A 20,391-nucleotide genomic window follows, 5' to 3' on the forward strand; every position below is an offset into this window, starting at 1 on the left:
CTGAGTGGGACTTGGGCACATGCATTTTTAAAACCTCACAGTGTTCTGAACCACGGTGTGTGTGCAGACCTGTTCCCATGATGAAGCAAATCCAAGGGCCACTCTTAGTGGGATTTTGGGGTTCATCTCTAATATAGCAAGCCTGTAGAAGGAGGTGAAGCTTCTCTATTGGACCCACAGAAGTCCTGAAGCTTATTATAACCAGTGCATATTTTTTTCACTCCAGCTTCTGAATGTACACCCTCATCCCAACCTGAGTCTCTTCCATCTACAAATAAGATCTGTCCATCACCAAATTGGGTAGGACTATCTGTCACCTCCACATAGTCTCACCTCCTCAAGTGAGATTTTATCACTTCACTGATCTTTGAGGATTCTGTTGATGTTACTGTAATGTGATTTTACCTGAATATAATTCCTGAGGGGAGATGGAGGGCAAGAAGTAGGTCATGTGTTTTTATGCACCAAGATGGAGACTAGAATGAGGCAAAAAATCTAAGGAGACACTGTGTATCTGGTGTGAGTAGAGAAAATAATTTGTCCTGATAGTTTTATAGATTGACAGATCAAAAAAAAAAATACCTAAAGAGCCTCCTCCACACCGGGACTTGATTTAGACAATGAGGTTATGGACTTTGAGCAGATACTGTAAGGGGATAATACTCTTGGGGGTGGGGGGGAATGTACTCTGCATATGGTAGGGACAGTAATAATTGCAGCCAGAGGGAAGACTGTGGGGGACACATTCATGAAGTGACCCTCATGATCCTGGTTTTCACCCCCTGTGTAATCACCCCCTTTCGAGTGTTGCATGACCTATCACTATTTGCCAACTGATAAAATAGGGCAAAGGGTATGGATGTCCCTGATTACATGCATTTGATGATATGATTATGTCACATAAGACCAGTGCCTGTTTTTCCCTCTTTCCCTTCGCAGCTTCAAGGAAGCAAGCAGCCATTTTGGGGAACCCATGTGGCAAGGAATGTATACAACAGCCGGCAAGAAATGCAACCCTCAGTCCTACAACCACAAGGATGTGATTTCTGCCAACAACCTGCATGATCTTGGAGCAGATCCTCCCTCAGGTGAGCCTCTGATGAGACTGCAGCCCTGGCCTTTCCTGTAGCCTTGTGAAACTTTAAGCAGAGGACCCAGTCAAGCCATGCTTGAACTCCTGACCCAGAGAAAGCTAAGATAATAAACATGTATTGTTTTAGGCTGCTAGATTTGTGGCAATTTGTTATATAGCAATAAGTCATCCACACAGCAGTTGCGCGACCCTGAGACTGAGTGCGTACTTCAACACTGCACCCTAAGCGGCCCCCAGGCCTCACCCAAGTCCCCGCTGTGATGGGCACCGTGCGTTAGCATATGTGCACAGTACCTGAACAAGCAGCGTCACTGGGCCACTTTTATCAATTTCCAGGATCTCCCCGTTTTTTGTTCCCACCAGGATATGTCCATGTCCCAAAGTGATGGCACGAATTGAAGGGTTATCTTCCAAAAGCAAGCCTGGGGGGGGAAATGTTGTACTTAATATTGTAAATAGTGCATTTAGTAGAACAACAACAACAAGCCTCATAATCATATATACTCTGTCTTTGTAGTTCAGAAGTACTAGGTACTAGGCAATCATCCTTGATATTTCTACAAGGGGCTGAGAGGTCTAACTGCAGAAGAAGGAGAACCGATTTAGTAATGGGTGTCCACGAGCTTCGGTACCATCTTTTCCATTCCTGTGGAAAGAAAGATTCCGATCACATATTTGGGGGTGGCACCTTTTGAGCTGGTTGACAATGCTGCTCTTTTAATGGCGTAAGTCTTCAAGCATCTTTCAAACATATCATCCCAGAGTTCCACAATTCCATCCTTTCCACCTGTTACAAAACCCTGCGAAGGCACACACGGGAAGAATGAAATATACATCAAAATGACAGGTTGCCCACCTGACCTGTAAAGGGCTTCCCCTTGGGAAAAGCAGCTTTGTCTGTGTTTCCTTCCTAAGTATAGGAGACTGAAAAACCTGATTACAAGTAATATTAATATAATATTTCCTAGAAGCATCCCTCCCCTACTTCTCTAGTGGATAAAGCACATTTTCAATGTGTGTTCCCCACACTTTCCTCAGAACTTTGGTTGGTATCTGGCACCGTAGGTCCATCCTGGATGGCCATTTCTGTGCTCTGTCCCCCACTTAAATGTGGGCGCCTAAGGAACAGGAAAGCCTGGCAGAGTTTCTGGTATCTCATCTATTCCTACTGAATGAACTGGAATTAACATTGCAATTAAAAATGATTATTAAATATGTTCAAATTAGATATTTACTTCCAGGAGAAAACATCATTATCTTTTAAGAGAAACTTAGGCAGTTCATGTAACACAACCATCCTATTTTGTTCAATGGACATCGATGCCCATAATAATTAAAATCCAGATTAAGTTTTATAAAACCTGGAAAGTAAAATGATTAACATATTAGGTTTGTTTTTGTTTTTTACTGAAGTGATCTTTATTCTTGTTCTAAGCTTATGATTTCTTGGCTTTACTAGTTTTTCTTTCTGGGAAATTATATACACCAACTGCTCTAAGGAAAAACCTTTTTTCAATGAAAAATACTAAGTAATTGTTTTCTTGGAGACTTTTAGTTTCCTTTATTTCAATGAAGTTCACAAGGAAATAATATTTTGAAGTTTTTTTTACATTAAATACCTATATTCTCATTATAGATTTGTAGGGGAGGCTCAATCCCCAAATTATATTCAAATTAGACTGTGACATCCTGGTATTTTACATGATGTTTCAGATTAACTTATCAAGCAGTGAAAGAGTTTAAACAAGTTACAGCACATCAACTTTGAGACCTCTTCAGATTTTGCTTTCTACTTTCATCTTGTCTAATGTACAGTTTTAGCCAAAACAAATTTACCAGTAAAAAACAGCTTAACCACTAAAACTACCATTTTAGTTGCACATCTAACAAGAACCTACTTCAGTACTGGGATCAGCATATTTACCTGGGAACAGGGAAATGCAAAATGAGGGGTGGCTTAGTTAGGTTTGTTGGGTGGCTTATGCTGTTCAGAGGTCAGAGAGTAGACAAACTGGTACCACCAGCAAGCTGGCAGTGAATAAAAAATGGATTTTTCTGGCAAAGTAGTTGAACAAGGTATTTTCATAGTACTGACAATAAGTGTGATCTTTCTTTAAAAAACAAACAACAACAACAACAACAAAACACTGTAAGGCAGGAAGGTGGCTGGACAACAAAGATGAGCTTAAGTGGAAATAGAGCAGGTGTGATTAATTTTGTGTCAGCCTGACTGGTCACAGGGTGTTCTCATTAAATATTATTTCTGTATGTGTCTGGGAGAGTATTTCCAGGTGAGATTAGTATTTGAATTGGTGCACTCAATAAAGTAGATTGCCCTCCCCAATGGGGGCGAGCACCATCCAATTCTTTGAGACCCTGAATAGAACAAAAGGCAGAGGAAGGAGGAATGCATCCCTGTTTTTTCTGTCTCACTGATCGAGCTGGGACATCTCCTCTTTTCCCATCCTCAGACTGAGAGGCACACTAGTGGCAGCCCTGGTTCTCTGGCCTCTGGATTCGCACTCAGTTATACCACCAGCTTCCCAGGGGCTACAGCTTGCAGAGGACACAGTGGGAATGCTTAACCTCCATAACTGCACGAACCAATTCCTTATAATAAATCTTTTTTTTTTTTTTTTGGTAGATGTGTATGTGTATGTATGTCCTACGGATTCTGTTTCTCTGGAAAACCCTAATACACACAAAGCCAAGACTTCACTCTAACACTCTTGTTAAAGTTGAACCTGTCTACACAGGAACAAACTGGTTATCAACTAAACTTTTGGTCAAATTGATGAGTGGGACAATAATCGAACCACTTGGTACTTTGAGGTCTTTGCTTGCTGTGTACAAAGGAGGAAGAGAATGCTGAAACATTTCTCAGGACTTGTCTGCTACTGGGTTTGTACATTATTTCAACACCTCTTAAGGGGCTCTCAGGGCTGAGCGCTAGGAGGAATGAGTATGAAAAAAGTAGTAACTGCCCATAAAGAAATAATTATAAATGAAAGAATTTTTAAAAATATTTGTACTCCTCTCCATTCATGACAACTATTTCCCAATTCAGACAGGCTTTAGAGACAAGCAAGCATCCTGCTGGTGTGGGCCTTCCTCAGACTAACTTATAATTTTAGAAAGCTAATGATGAAAATATGCCATACCTTATCCAATGCATACATAGCAAACACAGGCCCATCATGAGCTTTCACTGTCTTTAGTAGTAGAATATCTTTCCAAATAAAAATATCTCCAGTAGCTGCTCCTGAGAACACTAGATCTTCCATTCGCCCATAAGAAACACACATCATTGTTTCCAATTTTCCAGCACTTCCAAAAATTCCTCTTTTAGAGGTGAAGCCCCCACCTGAAGTGGACCAAGACCATTTATTATTTTTTTGACATACTGACACCTTCTATGAGCATCTGGAATGACTGCCTTCAATGAAAACCCCAGTGTGTCTATGTTATATGTATATGGAAAGATGTATAAAGATGGCAGAAAACATCATAAACAAAAATATTCTAAGAGGGTTTCTCATTTACACATTCATTAATTCAATGTTTATTGAATCCCCCCTTTGTGGTGGATACAGTGGTCAATGCTGGGGTATAAAGATGAGAAGAAGGAGTTTCTTCATTCAATGAACTTAGGTTCTGGTTGGAGAGAGGCTGTCCTTATGCATCTCATTCCAACAGGACATTCATCTAACCAAGGTTCAGTGCCAGTTCCATGCCAGCCAGCAGAGGAGGGACTCAGTGCCTGGGCTAGCTAGGAAAGTCTTCATGAATGCTGACCAAAGAGAATGCGAACAACACTAGCAGTAATGAAAAATGTGAACATGTGACGTATGTTTTGCCTCGATTTTTGTCATGGGAACTTTAGGGTGAGAAAATGAATCACTGTGTAGGAAAAGGTACATCAGATTTGTCCTTGAGATGTTCACATTTCCCTGTACTTCCTGATAAGCACTGACAAACCCAGACCTAGTCCAGAAAACTACACATAGACTGGCTCTCCAGACATGTTGGGTGCCACTATCTTTTCTTTAAAAGCAGAAAGCACTGGAACAGTTGCATGTTTACATTTTGTCCAGTGCAAGATTACGTGTGCATGGTACCTAAGCCAATACTAAGAATTCACAATCCCAATAACAGGTCTGGTTTATTAGTGAGAAGAATAGGATGTCCTTGCATGTTTTGATATGCTTATTCATTCATCCTTATTATCAATATTATAATGCACAAAAATTTATTTGGATCACCTGTTGTGTATAGTGTTGGGGTTTAATTCATGTTTACATTCAGTGATAAAGTAATAAAAGAACCCTCAAAATACTGAAAATGTTATCCACTCAACCAAAGTGATTATTTTATTTCCTGTTCAGTGGTCCAATATAATTACAGCTTTCAGAACAGATGATTAAATATAAAAATAATTGTTTTTACAGAACATTTCCCAAAGCTTTCTAGATATTGACAAACATGCACAGCATCAGATAGAGTGTTTGAGTTTTACAGCTTGGACATTAAGCAGCTCAAAGTGAATTTGGAAGAGCATGTCTTCCAGGAACATTTTAATTTTAAATTGCAGAGACTGGCTAGGTAATGGTGGTGGGCTTTTTTTCAGATAGATTTTTTTTAAAGCTTTCAACCACATAAACGATAAACCCAAACAATACCTGCTTGTTGCCAGAATTTGATATGCTTCATCCCAACTGTAACCAGTTTGTCAACATGGTGTGGGTTACACTTAACCACAAATATCTTGTCTTTATGCCCTCTGTAAGAGACAAATAGAAGAAAAAAATCTAGTTGTCATGAAGCTTTGATAGAGAGTTTTATTAAAAGCATACATTTGGTCTAACTTTCATTAAATACATCTAACAGGACAAGTAAATTAGAAAGTAATTTAAAATACACATAAGGTCTATATTAAAATCATGAGCTTTGACCTTTCTTTGCATGTGGGAGCCCTCTCTTCTAACCCTCATATTGCTACCAAAGTCTACTCACTTATGCTCTAAACAAATTAATGAAATATTTATAATGGATCAGAATGTCTCCATAAGATAAAATTAATGCCACTATCATAAGATTGCAGTTCTCAGGATATAGAGGTCTTATATAGGAAAAAGGGGAAGACACTGCTGTCATATTAATGAGAAGCTTCAAATGTAATATTCTTTCCTGTGGAAGGCATAACTTCAGGTTAAAGAGAATTTCAGTTAGAAATGTATTTGCTAGAAATTGAAGCCTTTAGCTCACATCCATGGGAAGAGAAAGGATGTCATCTATTAATCCAAGGCACTCTCATTGAAAAACCCAGATTCATTCAAGAACAACTATACACGGGCTGGCTCTCCAGATGTTGTGGGCCATTATCCTTTAGAAACAGAAACTGCTGAAACAGTAGCTTATTCATGATGTGTTTGTGTGTGTGAACTCAAAAGTCAGATTCTTACTTAATATCATTCCCAGTGGAGTCAGGAACAAGATTATTACCATTGCCATTTAACCTTGTATTGAACATATTAACAAGTGCAAATAGGTAAGATTTTAAAAATTAAAGGCATAAGAGCTGGAATGGAAGAGGTGAAACTATTTCTATTTGCAGATGATGCAACTATGTATCTAGAAAACTCAAAAGAAAATAATGTAAAAACAATTACAAACAAGATAACTTAGTCAAGCTACAGCATACAAAATTAAGTGCAGAATCAACAACTTCAACATATGCAAAAAACAGCTGAAAAATATAATGGAATAAATGATTTTATAAACAACAACAAAAACCAAGGTATAAATTTAACACAAAAACCTGCACATAGATGTTTACAGCAGCTTTAACTCTAATTGGCAAAACTTAGAAGCAATCAAGATGTCCTTCAGCAGGTAAGTAAAAAAAAAAAAAAAAAAAGTGGTATATCCAGACAATAGAGTACCATTCAGTGATAAACAGAAATGAGCTATCGAGCCATGAGAAGACATGGAGGAACCTTTGGTGGAGTCTTTAGGGTTTTCTACATATCAGATCATGTCATATGCAAATAGTGACAGTTTTACTTTTTCCTTACCAATCTGGATGCCTTTTATTTCTTTTTTTCTTGTCTGACTGCTGCAGCTAGGACTTCCAGTACTATGTTGAATAAAAGTGGTAAGAGTGTACATCCTTGTCTTGTTCCTGATCTTAGAGGAAAAGCTTTCAGTTTTTCACCAGTCAGTATGATGTTAGCTGTGGGTTTTTCATATATGGCCTTACTTAGAACTAATAAATGAGTTCAGTAAAGTTGCAGGATATAAAATTAGTACACAAAAATCTGTTGCATTTCTATACACCAATAACAAAGTAGCAAAAAGAGAAATTAAGAAAAGCAATCCCATTTATAATTGTACCAAAAAGAATAAGTTACCTACAATTAAACTTAACCAAGGAGGTTAAAGTCATACTCTAAACCTATAAGACATTGATGAAAGAAACTGAAGATGACACAAACAAATAAAAAGATATGCTATGCTCATGGGTTAGAATAATTAATATTATTAAAATGTCCATAGTACCCAAAGCACTCTAAAGATTGAGAGCAATCCCTATCAAAATACCAATAGCATTTTTCACAGAACTAGAATTTACATGGAACCACAAAAGACCTTGAATAGCCAAAGAAATCTTGAAAAAGAACAAAGCAGGATGTCATCACAATCCCAGATTTCAAGATACACTACAAAGTTATAGTACTCAAAACAGTATGGTACTGGCACAAAAACAGACATATAAATCAATGGAACAGTCTAGGGAGCCAAGAAATAAATCCATGCCTATGTGGTCAATTAATTTACAAAAAAGGAGGCAAGAATTCATAATGAGTAAAAGACAGCCTTTTCAACAAAGGGTGCTGAGGAAACTGGGGAGCTACATGCAAAAGAATGACACAAGACCACCTTCTTATACCATATACAGAAATAAATGCAAATAGATTAAAGACTTGAAAAAAATAAATGCAAATAGATTAAAGACTTGAAACTGTAAAAGTCATAAAAGAAAACATGGGCAGCAATATCCTGGACATTGACCTCAACAACATATTTAAGGGTATGTCTCCTGAGGCAAGAGAAACAAAAGCAAAAATAAATATCAGGACACTAAAATAAAAATATTTTTCACAGCAAAGGAAACCATCAACAAAAAAAAGGTCACCTACTGAATGGGAGAAAATATTGGCAAAGGATATATATGATAAGGGGCTAATATGCAAAATATATAAAGAACTTATAGAACTCAGCACCATAAAAAAATCCCATTAAAAAGTGGGTAGAGGACCTAAATAGACATTTTTCTAAAGAAGACATAAATGGCAAACACATGAAAAGATGCTCAGCATCACTCATCACCAGAAAAGTGCAAATTAAAACCACAATGAGATATTACCTGACACCAGTCAGAATGGTTACTATCAAAAATATAAGAAATAACGAGTGTTGGCGAGGATGTAGAGAAAAAGGAACCCTCATGCACTGTTGGGGGGAATATAAACTGGTGCAGCCACTGTGGAAAACAGTATGGAAGTTCCTCAAAAAATTAAAAATAGAAATATTATAGGACCCAGTAATTCCATGACCGGGTATTTACCCAAAGGAAACAAAAACACCAATTCCAAAAGATCTATGCACCCCTATGCTTATTTCAACATTACTTACAATAGCCAAGATATGGAAGCAACCCAAGTGTTCATCCAAAGATGAATGGACAAGGAAGATGTGGTACACACACACACACACACACACACACTAGAATATTACTCAGCCATTAAAAAGAATGAAATCATGCCATTTGCAACAACACAGATGGACCTAGAGAGTATTATGCTAAGTGAAATAGCCCAGACAGAGAATGACAAATGCCATAAGAGTTCACTGACAGATGGAATCTAAAAAACAAAACAAATGAACAAATGAAACAAAAGAGAAACAGACTCATAAATACAGAGAACAAATTGGTGGTTGCACAGGGGATGGGGTTTGGGGAATGGGCAAAATAACTGAAGGGAATTAAGAAGTACAACTTTAAAGTTATGAAATAAATAAGTTATAGATGAAAAGTACAGCAGTGAATACAGCCAATATTTTAACAACTTTGGATGGTGACAGATAATTACTTTTATCATGGTAAGCATTTCAAAATGTATATAAATGTCAAATCACTATGTTGTACACCTGAAACTAACATAATATTGTATATCAACTATACTTCAATTAAATAATAAAATAAAAATATACTGTTTAAGTTAGAAATGCTTAATGAAGTATATACAGGTCAAAAGACATGCTGTCTTAAATTTTCTTTAAAATATTCTAGCAAAAAAGTAAGTAAAAGAAAAAAAACGAGGGGAGGAAGATTTGTACCATCTGTAGAATGATGCAGCTGGGTGAAAAGGAGTCCACTATGCTATTTCCTCCACTTCTGTGTTACTTTGAAATTTTCCATAATAAGTTAAAAAACAGGACAGAGCATCTCCATGCCCATTACATGGGCCCTACACTGACAGGCAGGGAAAGGAGAGGAACTGATACTTGAACATTCTCTCTTCATTTCTTTGAAAGTCCAAAGTGACACATGGACATTAGGGCCAAGGTACATCACTAGAAGTTATCAGGAACAATTAGGACAGAGAGATAAAAGTTTAGATATGTAAGGAGAGAAAATGTGCTTAACACCAAGAGGAGAAATGGACCAGATAACCATAAAAGACATTAAGCGTCCAAAGATTTCTTGCTTGGAGGAAAATCCCCACAGATTCTAAATCATTAATAAAAACTTTAGAGAGAAGATGCTAGAGAAAACTGACAAGAAAATTGAGAGCAGGTATTACAAATTACATTTCCCACACAGAAAAAAGGACTATTTTGTGTTTATCCAATGCCAAATATTTAGATAGTTGGAAAAATGGTTTTTTTCAAGAGCACTTTTTAGTTTTCATCTAATTTCTTGATGTCATAAAAACACCAGTGGGTTTTCTCTTGTGGCTAAAGTTCTAAACTGATGAATGATGGCATATCAATGTTCAGTTAATGTCAAAACCTACATTAAGGACATTAATGGATACTTCTGCTATCTTTCCCTTAGATACTTGTTAAATCTGTAGAGTAGTTGCCTACAACTGTGTCAGTAAGAAAAATAAAATGGAAAGAGTTTCAGGTCCTAAGCAGAAAGTAAGAATGCAGAAGACTGTCCTGCTGCCCTAATAAAGGATGACTCCTCATGCCAGAGTCATAAGTAATTCACCACATTGGGCCACATTGTAAACTCCACTGGCAAGCACAGGGGAAGAGGGAAGGAAAGTGCCTCTTCCAGAAGTCCAGGGCAGCTGCACACAGATGAGTTGGCTTCTAAATGTTCTATTCAGAACCCTTCATTTGCTTAGAGGCCCAGTCCTGTGTGTGATTTGTGTTCTCTTTTTTTGTGGAGGTAGCCCACAGCTTGGAAGAGTGAAGGAATGTTTGATTTATACCCCATCTTCAAAAAGGATTTGAAATAGCTTACAATACACCAAAACCCGTAAGATACCTATGAATAAACCTAACCCAAGAAGTGAATGATCTGTACTCCGAAAATAAAGAACACTGATGAAAGAAATTGAGAAAGACATAAAAAATGGAAAAACATTCCATGCTCATGGATTGGAAGAACAAACATTGTTAAAATGTCTGTACTACCAAAGCAATCTACACATTTAATGCAATCCTTATCAAAATACCACTGGCATTTTTTGCAGAGCTAGAGCACACAATCCTAAAATTTGTATGGAACCACAAAAGATCCCGAATAGCCAAAGCAAACCTGAAAAAGAAAAGGAAACCTGGAGGCATCACAATTCCGGACCTCAAGCTATATTGCAAAGCTACAGTGATCAAAACAATATGGTACTGGCACAAAAATAGACACATAGATCAATAGAACAGAACAGAGAACCCAGAAATGGACCCACAACTATATGGTCAACTAATCTTTTTTTTTTTTTTTAAGAGAGAGAATGTGTGCAAACATAGGGGAGGGGCAGAAGGGTAGGGAGAGAGAGAATCCCAAACAGACTCCACACTTGGTGCAGAGTCTGACGTGGATCTCGAACTCACGACCCTGAGATCATGACCTGAGCCAAAATCAAGAGTCAGATGCTCAACCGACTGAGCCTCCCAGGTACCTCATGTTCAACTAATCTTCAACAAAGCAGGAAAGAATATCCAATGGAAAAAAGACAGTCTCTTCAACATGAGGTATTGGGGAAACTGGGCAGCAACATGCAGAACAATGAAACTGGACCATTTTCTTACACCATATACACAAAAATAAATTCAAAATGGATGAAAGACCTAAATGTGAGACAAGAAACCATCAAAATCCTGGAGGAGAACACAGGCAGCAACCTCTTTGATCTCGGCCGTAGCAACTTCTTACTAGGTATGTCTCCTGAGGCAAGGGAAACAAAAGCAAAAATGAACTATTGGGATTTCATCAAAATAAAAAGCTTCTGCACAGCAAAGGAAATAATCAACAAAACTAAAAGGCACCTACAGAATGGAAGAAGACGTTTGCAAATGACATATCTAATAAAAGGTTAGTATTCAAAATCTATAAAGAACTTCTCAAACTCAACAACTAAAAACCAAATATTCCAGTTAGGAAACAGATAGAAAATATGAAGACATTTTTCCAAAGACATCCAGATGGCTAACAGACACATGAAAAAATGCTCAACATCACTCATCATCAGGGAAATACAAATCAAAACCATGAAGAGATACTACCTCACACCTGTCAGGATGGCTAAAATTAACAACACAGGAAACAACAGGTGTTGGCGAGGATGTGGAGAAAGGGGAACCCTTTTGCACTGTTGGTGGGAATGCAAACTGGTGCAGCCACTAGAAAACAGTATGGAGATTCCTTGAAAAGCTACAAATAGAACTACCCTATAATCCAGCAACTGTATTACTAGGTATTTACCCAAAGGCTACAAAAATACAGATTCGAAGGGACACATGACCCCAATGTTTATAGCAGCATTCCCAACAATAGCCAAACTACAGAAAGAGCCCAAATGTTCATCGACTCATGAATGGATAAAGGTGTGTTATGTGTGTGTATATATATATGCATACACAACTAAATATATACATATATGGTTGAATATTACTCAGCTGTCAAAAAGAATGAACTCTTGCCATTTGCGACAATGTGGATGGAACTAGAATATATTATTCTGAGTGAAATAAGGCAGTCAGAGAAAGACAAATACCATATGATTTCACTCATATGTGGAATTTAAGAAACAAAACAGATGAACATATGGAAGGGGAAAAAGGAGAGAGGGGGGAAACAAACCATAAGAGACTCAACTACAGGGAACAAACTGAGGGTTGATGGAGGGAGGTGGGTGGGGGATGGGCTAGATGGGTGATGGGCATTAAGGAGGACATTTGTTGTGATGAGTGCTGGGTGTTGTATGTAAGTGATGAACCACTGAATTCTACTCCTGAAACCAATATTGCACTGTATGTTAACTAACTAGAATCTAAATAAAAATTTGAAACAAAATCAAAAAGGAAAACATTTCCCCATAAAAAATAAATAAAATAGCTTACAATATAGAATAATAATACAGAATAAGCCAGGTAATAATAATAAGAATAAAGTGAGAGGACATACTGGTGAGTGAAAAAAAGAAGCCAGTTGCAGAGCCATTATGTGGAAAATCTCACATATGAATAAAAATTGATAAGAATACTAGAACAATATATACTAAAGAACAAACACTAAAATGTTGGCTATGTCACGGGTAGTGGAATTATGGATGATTTTCACTTTCCTCTTGGTTTTTTTTGTGTGTTAACTTTTCTATAATGATCACGCATTATTTTGAAAACAGAGAAAAGAGTAATAAATGTGATTTTAAAAAAGAGATACTCATCTTTAAAAAGGAAAGTGAGAAAACAAAGGTGCCAATTTGGTCTGCAGGAGACTTTATCACATTCCCTAAATGCATGTCAGGGTGGGGGCCTATAATAAATAGAGCAACAAAGCTCACATGGAAATACATGCTACACACCTGCTCTTCGTGGGCCTACATTTTGTCCCTGAGCTTTCCAGCGGCACAATTATGTCACATTGACACTGCAAATATTCTTGTTAGGCACCTTGATTACTGTACCTTTTGCCTACTGTTCACACTTCTGAGATGAAGCATGTCAAGAATAATTAGTCACTGTCCCCCACGGTCCTGTTACTGGTGCATTAGAAATGCACATAAAGGGACATAGAGGCACCTGATTATCTCATTATTCTTCTCCGACTGACACTGATATTAGGCGATTTAACTACTGCCCATAAGAGATTGGTTTTGGTTATTAAATGGGTTACTTGTATATAACACTAAAATCTGAACAACCTTCAAAAGGAAAAAAAAGACTGAATAAATTCATTTGTAATGGAGGTGATTGAAATCTTTCATGAAAATTAGCGAAGAGGCAGAAGAACTGTTCAGAGATTGGATTAAGCCTCAGAGATCTTGTAATAAGATCTCCATGTGCCAATCCCTAATTTCTCTGAGCTGATAACAAAGGAGTTTCCGTGAAGCATTTTCACAACAGCAGGTGGCTTTTGAGGGTGCAGTGTCATGCAGGTGGCACCCCTTAGCCCTGGGCATCAGCTGGTGACGCCATCGTGGCTCCTGCCTTGCCCATCCCTCCACGGGCATCTCTCCCATCTTGGGGGTAGGGGTTTTGTAGAACACCATCCGGCCAGAGCAGTGCAGGCTGCCAGAGGTGGGTTCACGGGCAAGACTGGCTTGTGCCCACCACTGGCATGACTGAGATGCAGTACAAAGTGAGGGGTGTCACTGAGTCGGCCAGCCTGAGAGTAAATCAAGCCCTCTCAGGAGCTGTGAAGACTCCTTGACGCTAGTAAAGTATCGCCTGTTTTTCTTTGTCACTTCTTTCATGTCCCAGTTGTTTTGTTTTTTTTTTAAGTAATCTCTACACCCAGTGTGGGGCTCAAATTCACAACCCCGTGATCCAGAGTCATATGCTCTACTGACTGAGCATGCCAGGTGCCCCTGTGCCCCAGTTTTTAAGGTTTCTATCTGCCTAAGTATGTAACTGAAGGCCATAGAGTTTTTATTTATTTGTATATTTATATTTATTTATATTATATAAATATTATTATATAAACAGGTATTTATGTAAATATTTACCTATTTATTATTTTAAAACCTAGTAGTCTTCAAAGAACTTTAGCAACCCTTGACATTCCTTCTTGGAAAGAGCACTGGTTAATATTACAATTGCAAAAATATTCTTGGAGGGCAATTTTGCAGGTGTCCTGTTTTGGGAATGTGACATAAGGCTTGGGAGCAATTCCAAAAATAAAGTGTATTACTAACATAATGGTGTTAAGTTGCTTTGTGTTAATTAAATAGAAGTAACACTACCCAGCATATAAAATATATACCTTTAAAATTTTAATAAATATTTATTTCTTCTGTTTCTATGAATGTTTCTGGCATACAACAGGTGAGCCACAGAAGGTTGCAGAGGGTTTTCTAGCAGGAAAATTGCTTTTCTGTTGCTTTTGAAATGCAGACATGAGCTTTGCCTGAAGTAATCTACGTTGCAGTTGGTATGTTATCAGAAATATTAAACTAAAATTCAGCATATTAGCTAAAGGGAAAGCAGAGTTCTAAAGAGGAACTGAATCTGAGTACTAGTAGGGAATGATAAAACAGTGTGGAATACTAGAAAGAGAGGCCAAGAAAGCCCACTTGGGCAGGCAGATTTATGAGCTGTTATTTGCTGCCAAGAATTTCATCTCAATAGCACTTATCAGAAAATCTTCTGTTTTTCTCCTAAGATGGTCAGCTGGAGTCCTCAGGGCTCCATCTGCTCCTGTTCTGGGTCCCCAGCAATTTATAGATCTTCATTTATTAAATCAAATTGCCAAAATAACTTTTTTCCTATTTAATACTGTGAAGGGAAATATTAATTTACAAAGTGAATATTGGGGTTCAAAGCCATTAACTTAAAAATGACTTTATACCTCGAGACAGAAAGGATGTTGGTTCATGTAGAGAAGAACTAGTGGAGTGGAGAGGTAAGCTGATAACCTGTCTTGAGCAGCAAACTGTATCACTGGGCCTGGGCTGCCAACTATGTTGACCTCTGACCGCGGCCGGGCAAACAGCTAAGCCCAGTGTAAGTAGGAGTAGAAAGTAGTGCTCAGACCTCAGGCTGATTCAGCAGGGAGGGAGGCTGGGGTAAGGGAGGACAGGTGGTCTATAAACAGCAGTCGGTCTTGGAAAGTCTATTTATAAGATGGGGAGATTAGGGAAACAATTTGCCTGCTTTGAAAGCGAGTGGCAGATGCACACGATGGAGCCTCCTTCCCAGCATGACACGGCCTCATGACAAATGGTACTTCTGACTCGAGTGACATTGACATTCCTCTACCAGATGCAAGACAGTCGAAAAACAAGGGGCGAGGCCCAAGTCTGAGAAAAGCTGCTTTTCTACTGCTGGAGAAAGCTTTGATAAAGACAATGTGTATATTACTAAAAGCGAAGTGATGAGTAACTCTCTGGAAAGGATTTCAGAATTTTCCAGTTCCCTGAAACAAACATTAACTGCTCTAAGTCAGGTTTGTCACCATGAAATATTGCAGTATGCTTTCACTTAGGTGTTAAGCTTTCCATGTGAATTCCATCTGAGTTTGAAGATGAAATCTCACCAGAAAATGAAAACTATTGACCTTTACTGAAGCGAGACAATCAGCAGGATGCTGCATGACCTCAGCACCGCCTTACCTTGTGGTGGCTATTTTTTCTCCCTTTTTCCAGTCCCAAAACACAATACTGTGAAAATCGTCTAAACCAACCGACACCAGACATTTTCCATCAGCTGTATGAAAACAACACAAATGGCAAATGACTCATTTCTTCAATGAAAAACCAAAACATTTCATATACTGTAAAGACAAATATGAAATGGGTCTTAAGAATATTATTTAGGCTACATTAGAAGTATCATATACTAGCGGGACCACACTAAACGAAACACATAACTAGTAATAGTTGACCTTCCTAATGCATCATAACTGGTTGATGAATTAAATCACTGACCTAACACTCCAGTCTGAGACATGGAGCTGGGGGAAGCCTCCCAGGTACATCACAAAAACCTTGTCTATTTTATGACAAACAAATCTCATGATGTTTACTCAAAGAGCCATGTGACTTTGTGACTCAGTCTATTTTCAGCTTTAAAAAACTGGGTTCTATTTAAACCTCCAAGATAAGAGCATTATAGAAACTAAATTTAATTTCAAAAATTCTTTCAAAGGATATAATTAAAAATCTTAATCTCTTAGTTTCCTTATTTCAAATGTACTATGCTTATTATAGGACATTTAGAAAATATAGATAGAGGAAATTTAAAACTCATCCCAATTTTTAGGCCTACCTTTGGTGTATATCCTGTCAGTTTCTCCACATAAATGTGCTTTTAAAAAACAAAACCAGGATGATAATGAACATACTATTATCTAATCTTTTTTCTTTTGTTCTATGGTGAACATTTTCCCCTAGTATTAAATATTATTTATAATATCATCAATGACTACTATAATGTAGACACTGGGTTGTTTTAAAAAAAAAACTTAAAATACATTGTCTCTGTAATTAAATTAAAAATCAAAAATAGTTAATATGCTTTTTCCCTTCAAGACCAAAGAGGCCATACAGTTAGCAAATCTTTCCCTTGCTTCCTCCTCACAAGCCAGATTCACAGGAGGAGTGTCTAGGCTCAGCGATTCCACCTTAGCTCCGTGCTGACTGGGAGATGGGTGGCCAGATTCACTATCTACCAGTTTAGCAGGTGTCTTCTAGGACGACAGAGGACCCACAATATGAGGGCAAAGAAACACAAGTATCTGATAAACTGTTTCTCCCCAGTCCACTCAGGGTCTTAACTGGTATTTTCAAAGGCAGGTCTGGGGTAGATGTCAGAGTGGCCAGGTAAAATAAAGGAAGCCTAGTTAAACTGGAATTTCAGATAAGGAATGAATAATTTTAGTATAAGTAGGTCCCATGCATTATTTAAATTATGTATTTACACTTGCATTGCATGAAGCACACTTGTACTACAAATTTATTTGGCTTCCTGTATTTCAATTTGCTAAATCTGGCAACCCTCCCCAGATGCCAACCAATGCCCAACCTGTGAGTACCGTTCCTTGTGCCAGACTGTCCCCCAAGCTACCAAGCTTCCTTCTCCAAAGGCAGGAGCAGAGTCAGAGAAAGGAAGAGCCTGGCTTAACAAACAAATTCTCCTCAATCCTGGACTACTACTAAGTATGAGACAAGGCTTTGAAAGGTACATGAACCCCTTCAAGCTATTAGGCTCAGTATCAGATGAGACATTCATGCTTTCCAAAAGTGTTAAATTATCATCAAGTGATTACAATAAACAAATGTGTCTTCTGAATCACATCTAAGTCCTTATGCTTAACCATGACCAGGCTTTAAATTGTGCACGGTCTCTTTCTAAACGTTTGGGAGAGGGAAGTGATGATAAGGGCTTCTTATTCATTACCAACATGACTCTTTCCGTACCTCTTGGGATGGCCTGGTTCTGCTTCTGTAGTAGTATGTCTCTGTATTTTGGTGATTTTATTTATTTATCGGAGATTCCGCTCTTTTTTAGATTATAAGCTCTGCTAAGGCTTATGGTAATCATATCACATTTCCTCTGTGATCCTCCCACTAAGCTAGTTTCCAGTGAACACTGAGGATACTGGCGACAATGAAGAGGTAAAGATAAAGATAGAATGTGTGTATGGGGGCGCCTGGGTGGCTCAGTCAGTTAAGCCTCCAACTCTTGGTTTAGGCTCAGGTCATGATCTCGGGGATTCTAGGATTCTAGGATGGAGCCCAGCAGTGGGCTCCCTGCTCAGCGGGGAGTCTGCTTCTCTCCTCTCCCTCTGCCCTTCCCCTGCTCGCACACTCTCCCTCTGAAACAAATAAATCTTAAAAAAACAAACAAACAAAAAAGAATGTGTGTATGGGTAGTATGAAGGGAAAGACAATGTGCTATGTTATCCAGCTCTACAAATTTTAATTGTTTTAATTATTATTTCTTTCAAAAACATGGCACTTTCAGTGTCTCTTTTTTCCCATTTATCAAATCTACATTTTGTGCTTCCTTTTGTAACCTGTGTAGCTATATTAACATGTCCTTAGAAGACAAGCATCCACACATTTAAAATGACGGTTCAAGTTTTGTGTCTTTTGAAGAAAGTCTCAGGGTAAATTAATTTTTTTTGGCTTTTTATTAGCATTTCTGAAAGGCCCTATTAGCTTGTCTTCATAGTTACATTCCTTTCTACCTCAATTCATGACTATGAGGAGAAATGAAGAAATAGTCCAAATCCAGATGCACCTCAACAACCGTAACACCTCTTCTTTAGGATAGTGACCTTTTCTTAAATTCTGCAGGTGTAGGCTATTTCTGCATACCACATGGTTCAGAAATATAATTGGACACCTTTTTATCTTTTCCTAGTTTTCACCCTCCTCCACCGTCTTCCAAAGAGACTTGGATTTAGCTTTGAAAATCCATTGTTCCTTGACCAGCTGGAGTTTTTTTATTTTCAGCCATATTTTTAGAGCCAAGGTAATGTCCTTTTAAATCTTTCCAGTCACAGTGTGTATTAATTATGGATATTTTGTGACACAGTCCAGAAATAATTCTAAGGCACTTAATGTCAACAGTAAAGGGCATAGTGGAAAGAGAAAATTTCTACTCAATTACAAGTTGGTCCCTGCATTCAGGGCTCATAAAAAATGCATAGATTTTCAGAATTGAACATAGTGAAATCCAGTCAGTCTTAGAGGTGTCCTTGTGGAGATCAGTATTATTCAATGAAGGTTTTTAAAAATATGAGTAGGATATTAAACTAAAAAAAATTATGTGGCTGAAACTTTCTAATCTGGTTTTCTATTCATGTGGAAGCACCTTCTGTCCTGTAAGCACAAAATCAAAGATGGCTCCATTTTCCCTAGCCAGTGGTAACAAATTCACAGAGCAAAGAGTTGCTCAATTAAGTGAGATAATGTAAACTCATTCCTTCTTGTTTACATAGAATTATGGGTTATGTTGTAAGAAATGCTTTTCATTAAAAATGTCTTTTTTTTGCTTTGTAACAGTGGCAAGAATAATCTAAACCCCCACATATGACTGTTTGTTGTCTAGTTTTCACATTTATTTGTTACCTGCTCTGTATTTCCCTGACAATTGTTTTTTCTAGTAAGGGACAAATGTACTATCAGGTCTCCACAACACCTCCCCAAATGAGCTGGCTTATAAGAGATGGATGGATACGGGGTCCTGAGGTACAAAGATGGTGCCACCAGCTAGGTAATGACCAATGTTGGTGCCCTGTTCATGTGGTTCATTAGGGAAATCTAAGTAATATCTCTTGGCACGTAGACTTAAGCTACTCACTTTTCTATCACTCTTCAAAAGAAAGGTATAGTTGCTCCTGTTCCTATTCACATAAATGTATGATTCAGGGCTGTTCTAGGACAGGGCTCTCTTTTTATTGGGAGCTGTTCATGTGGCAGCCTGTGTGTAGCACTATGTCCATTCCACCTTTATACTGGCAAGTGGGGGCGGGGCAACTGGAGACACTTGCCTTTGGGTAAAGGGGGGACACTGAGCGCTCCAGGTATGACTCTCATGCTCAAAGTTTGCACTGGCCCTGATGGAGGGCAGAGTCAGGAGTAGGCAAGAGGACTCAGTGGGGAGAGTTCCTGGTATAGCTCTTGCCAGCTCAAAACCCCAGGCTTGGTGGCCTTCTCACTGCACTGAGGCCAGGAGACCTGGGTTCTAGATCAGGATCCGCCACGGTCTGACTTCTACCCCAGCCATACCACCAAACTCTCTGGATCTCCATTCTTGGTCTAGGACATGACACAGGGCTTTCAGTTTTATCATTATCACACAAAGTACTATCAATATAACTTAAATCAAAGAGACCTCTGCTCACACCTTCAGGAGGTGCCAGAGAGATCAAAAAGATCAACCAACCACCATAATTTGTCTCATGTAAGGGTTACACATTCAAAGAAGGATCAAACAGAAGAGATCCTAGTCAAAGGTCTTTCTGAAGGGTCCTTAACAGCAGTGCTTTCTAAAACTATCAACTAGCTTCCTTTCTGCCATTTATGTATCATCACTGTACTTGAACTCTGAGA

General features: G+C 38.3%; 1 protein-coding gene across 2 annotated transcripts in view; it reads right to left on the reverse strand.

Annotated features, from left to right (window-relative positions):
• Positions 1-20,391, reverse strand: part of EML6 (EMAP like 6) — a 261,708-nt gene that overhangs the window by 62,409 nt on the left and 178,908 nt on the right. For both annotated transcript variants that reach the window (XM_035001542.1, XM_035001543.1), the window contains exons 16-20: positions 15,943-16,036; positions 5,773-5,873; positions 4,255-4,457; positions 1,782-1,893; positions 1,388-1,515 (exon numbers count right to left, since the gene is read on the reverse strand). In XM_035001542.1, coding sequence (XP_034857433.1) covers positions 1,388-1,515; positions 1,782-1,893; positions 4,255-4,457; positions 5,773-5,873; positions 15,943-16,036 — 638 coding nt within the window. The remainder of the gene's footprint in view (positions 1-1,387; positions 1,516-1,781; positions 1,894-4,254; positions 4,458-5,772; positions 5,874-15,942; positions 16,037-20,391) is intronic.

Source organism: Mirounga leonina, unplaced genomic scaffold (genome assembly GCF_011800145.1).
Source record: "Mirounga leonina isolate KUSES-001 unplaced genomic scaffold, KU_Mleo_1.0 Mir_125, whole genome shotgun sequence".
Taxonomy (NCBI): domain Eukaryota; kingdom Metazoa; phylum Chordata; class Mammalia; order Carnivora; family Phocidae; genus Mirounga; species Mirounga leonina.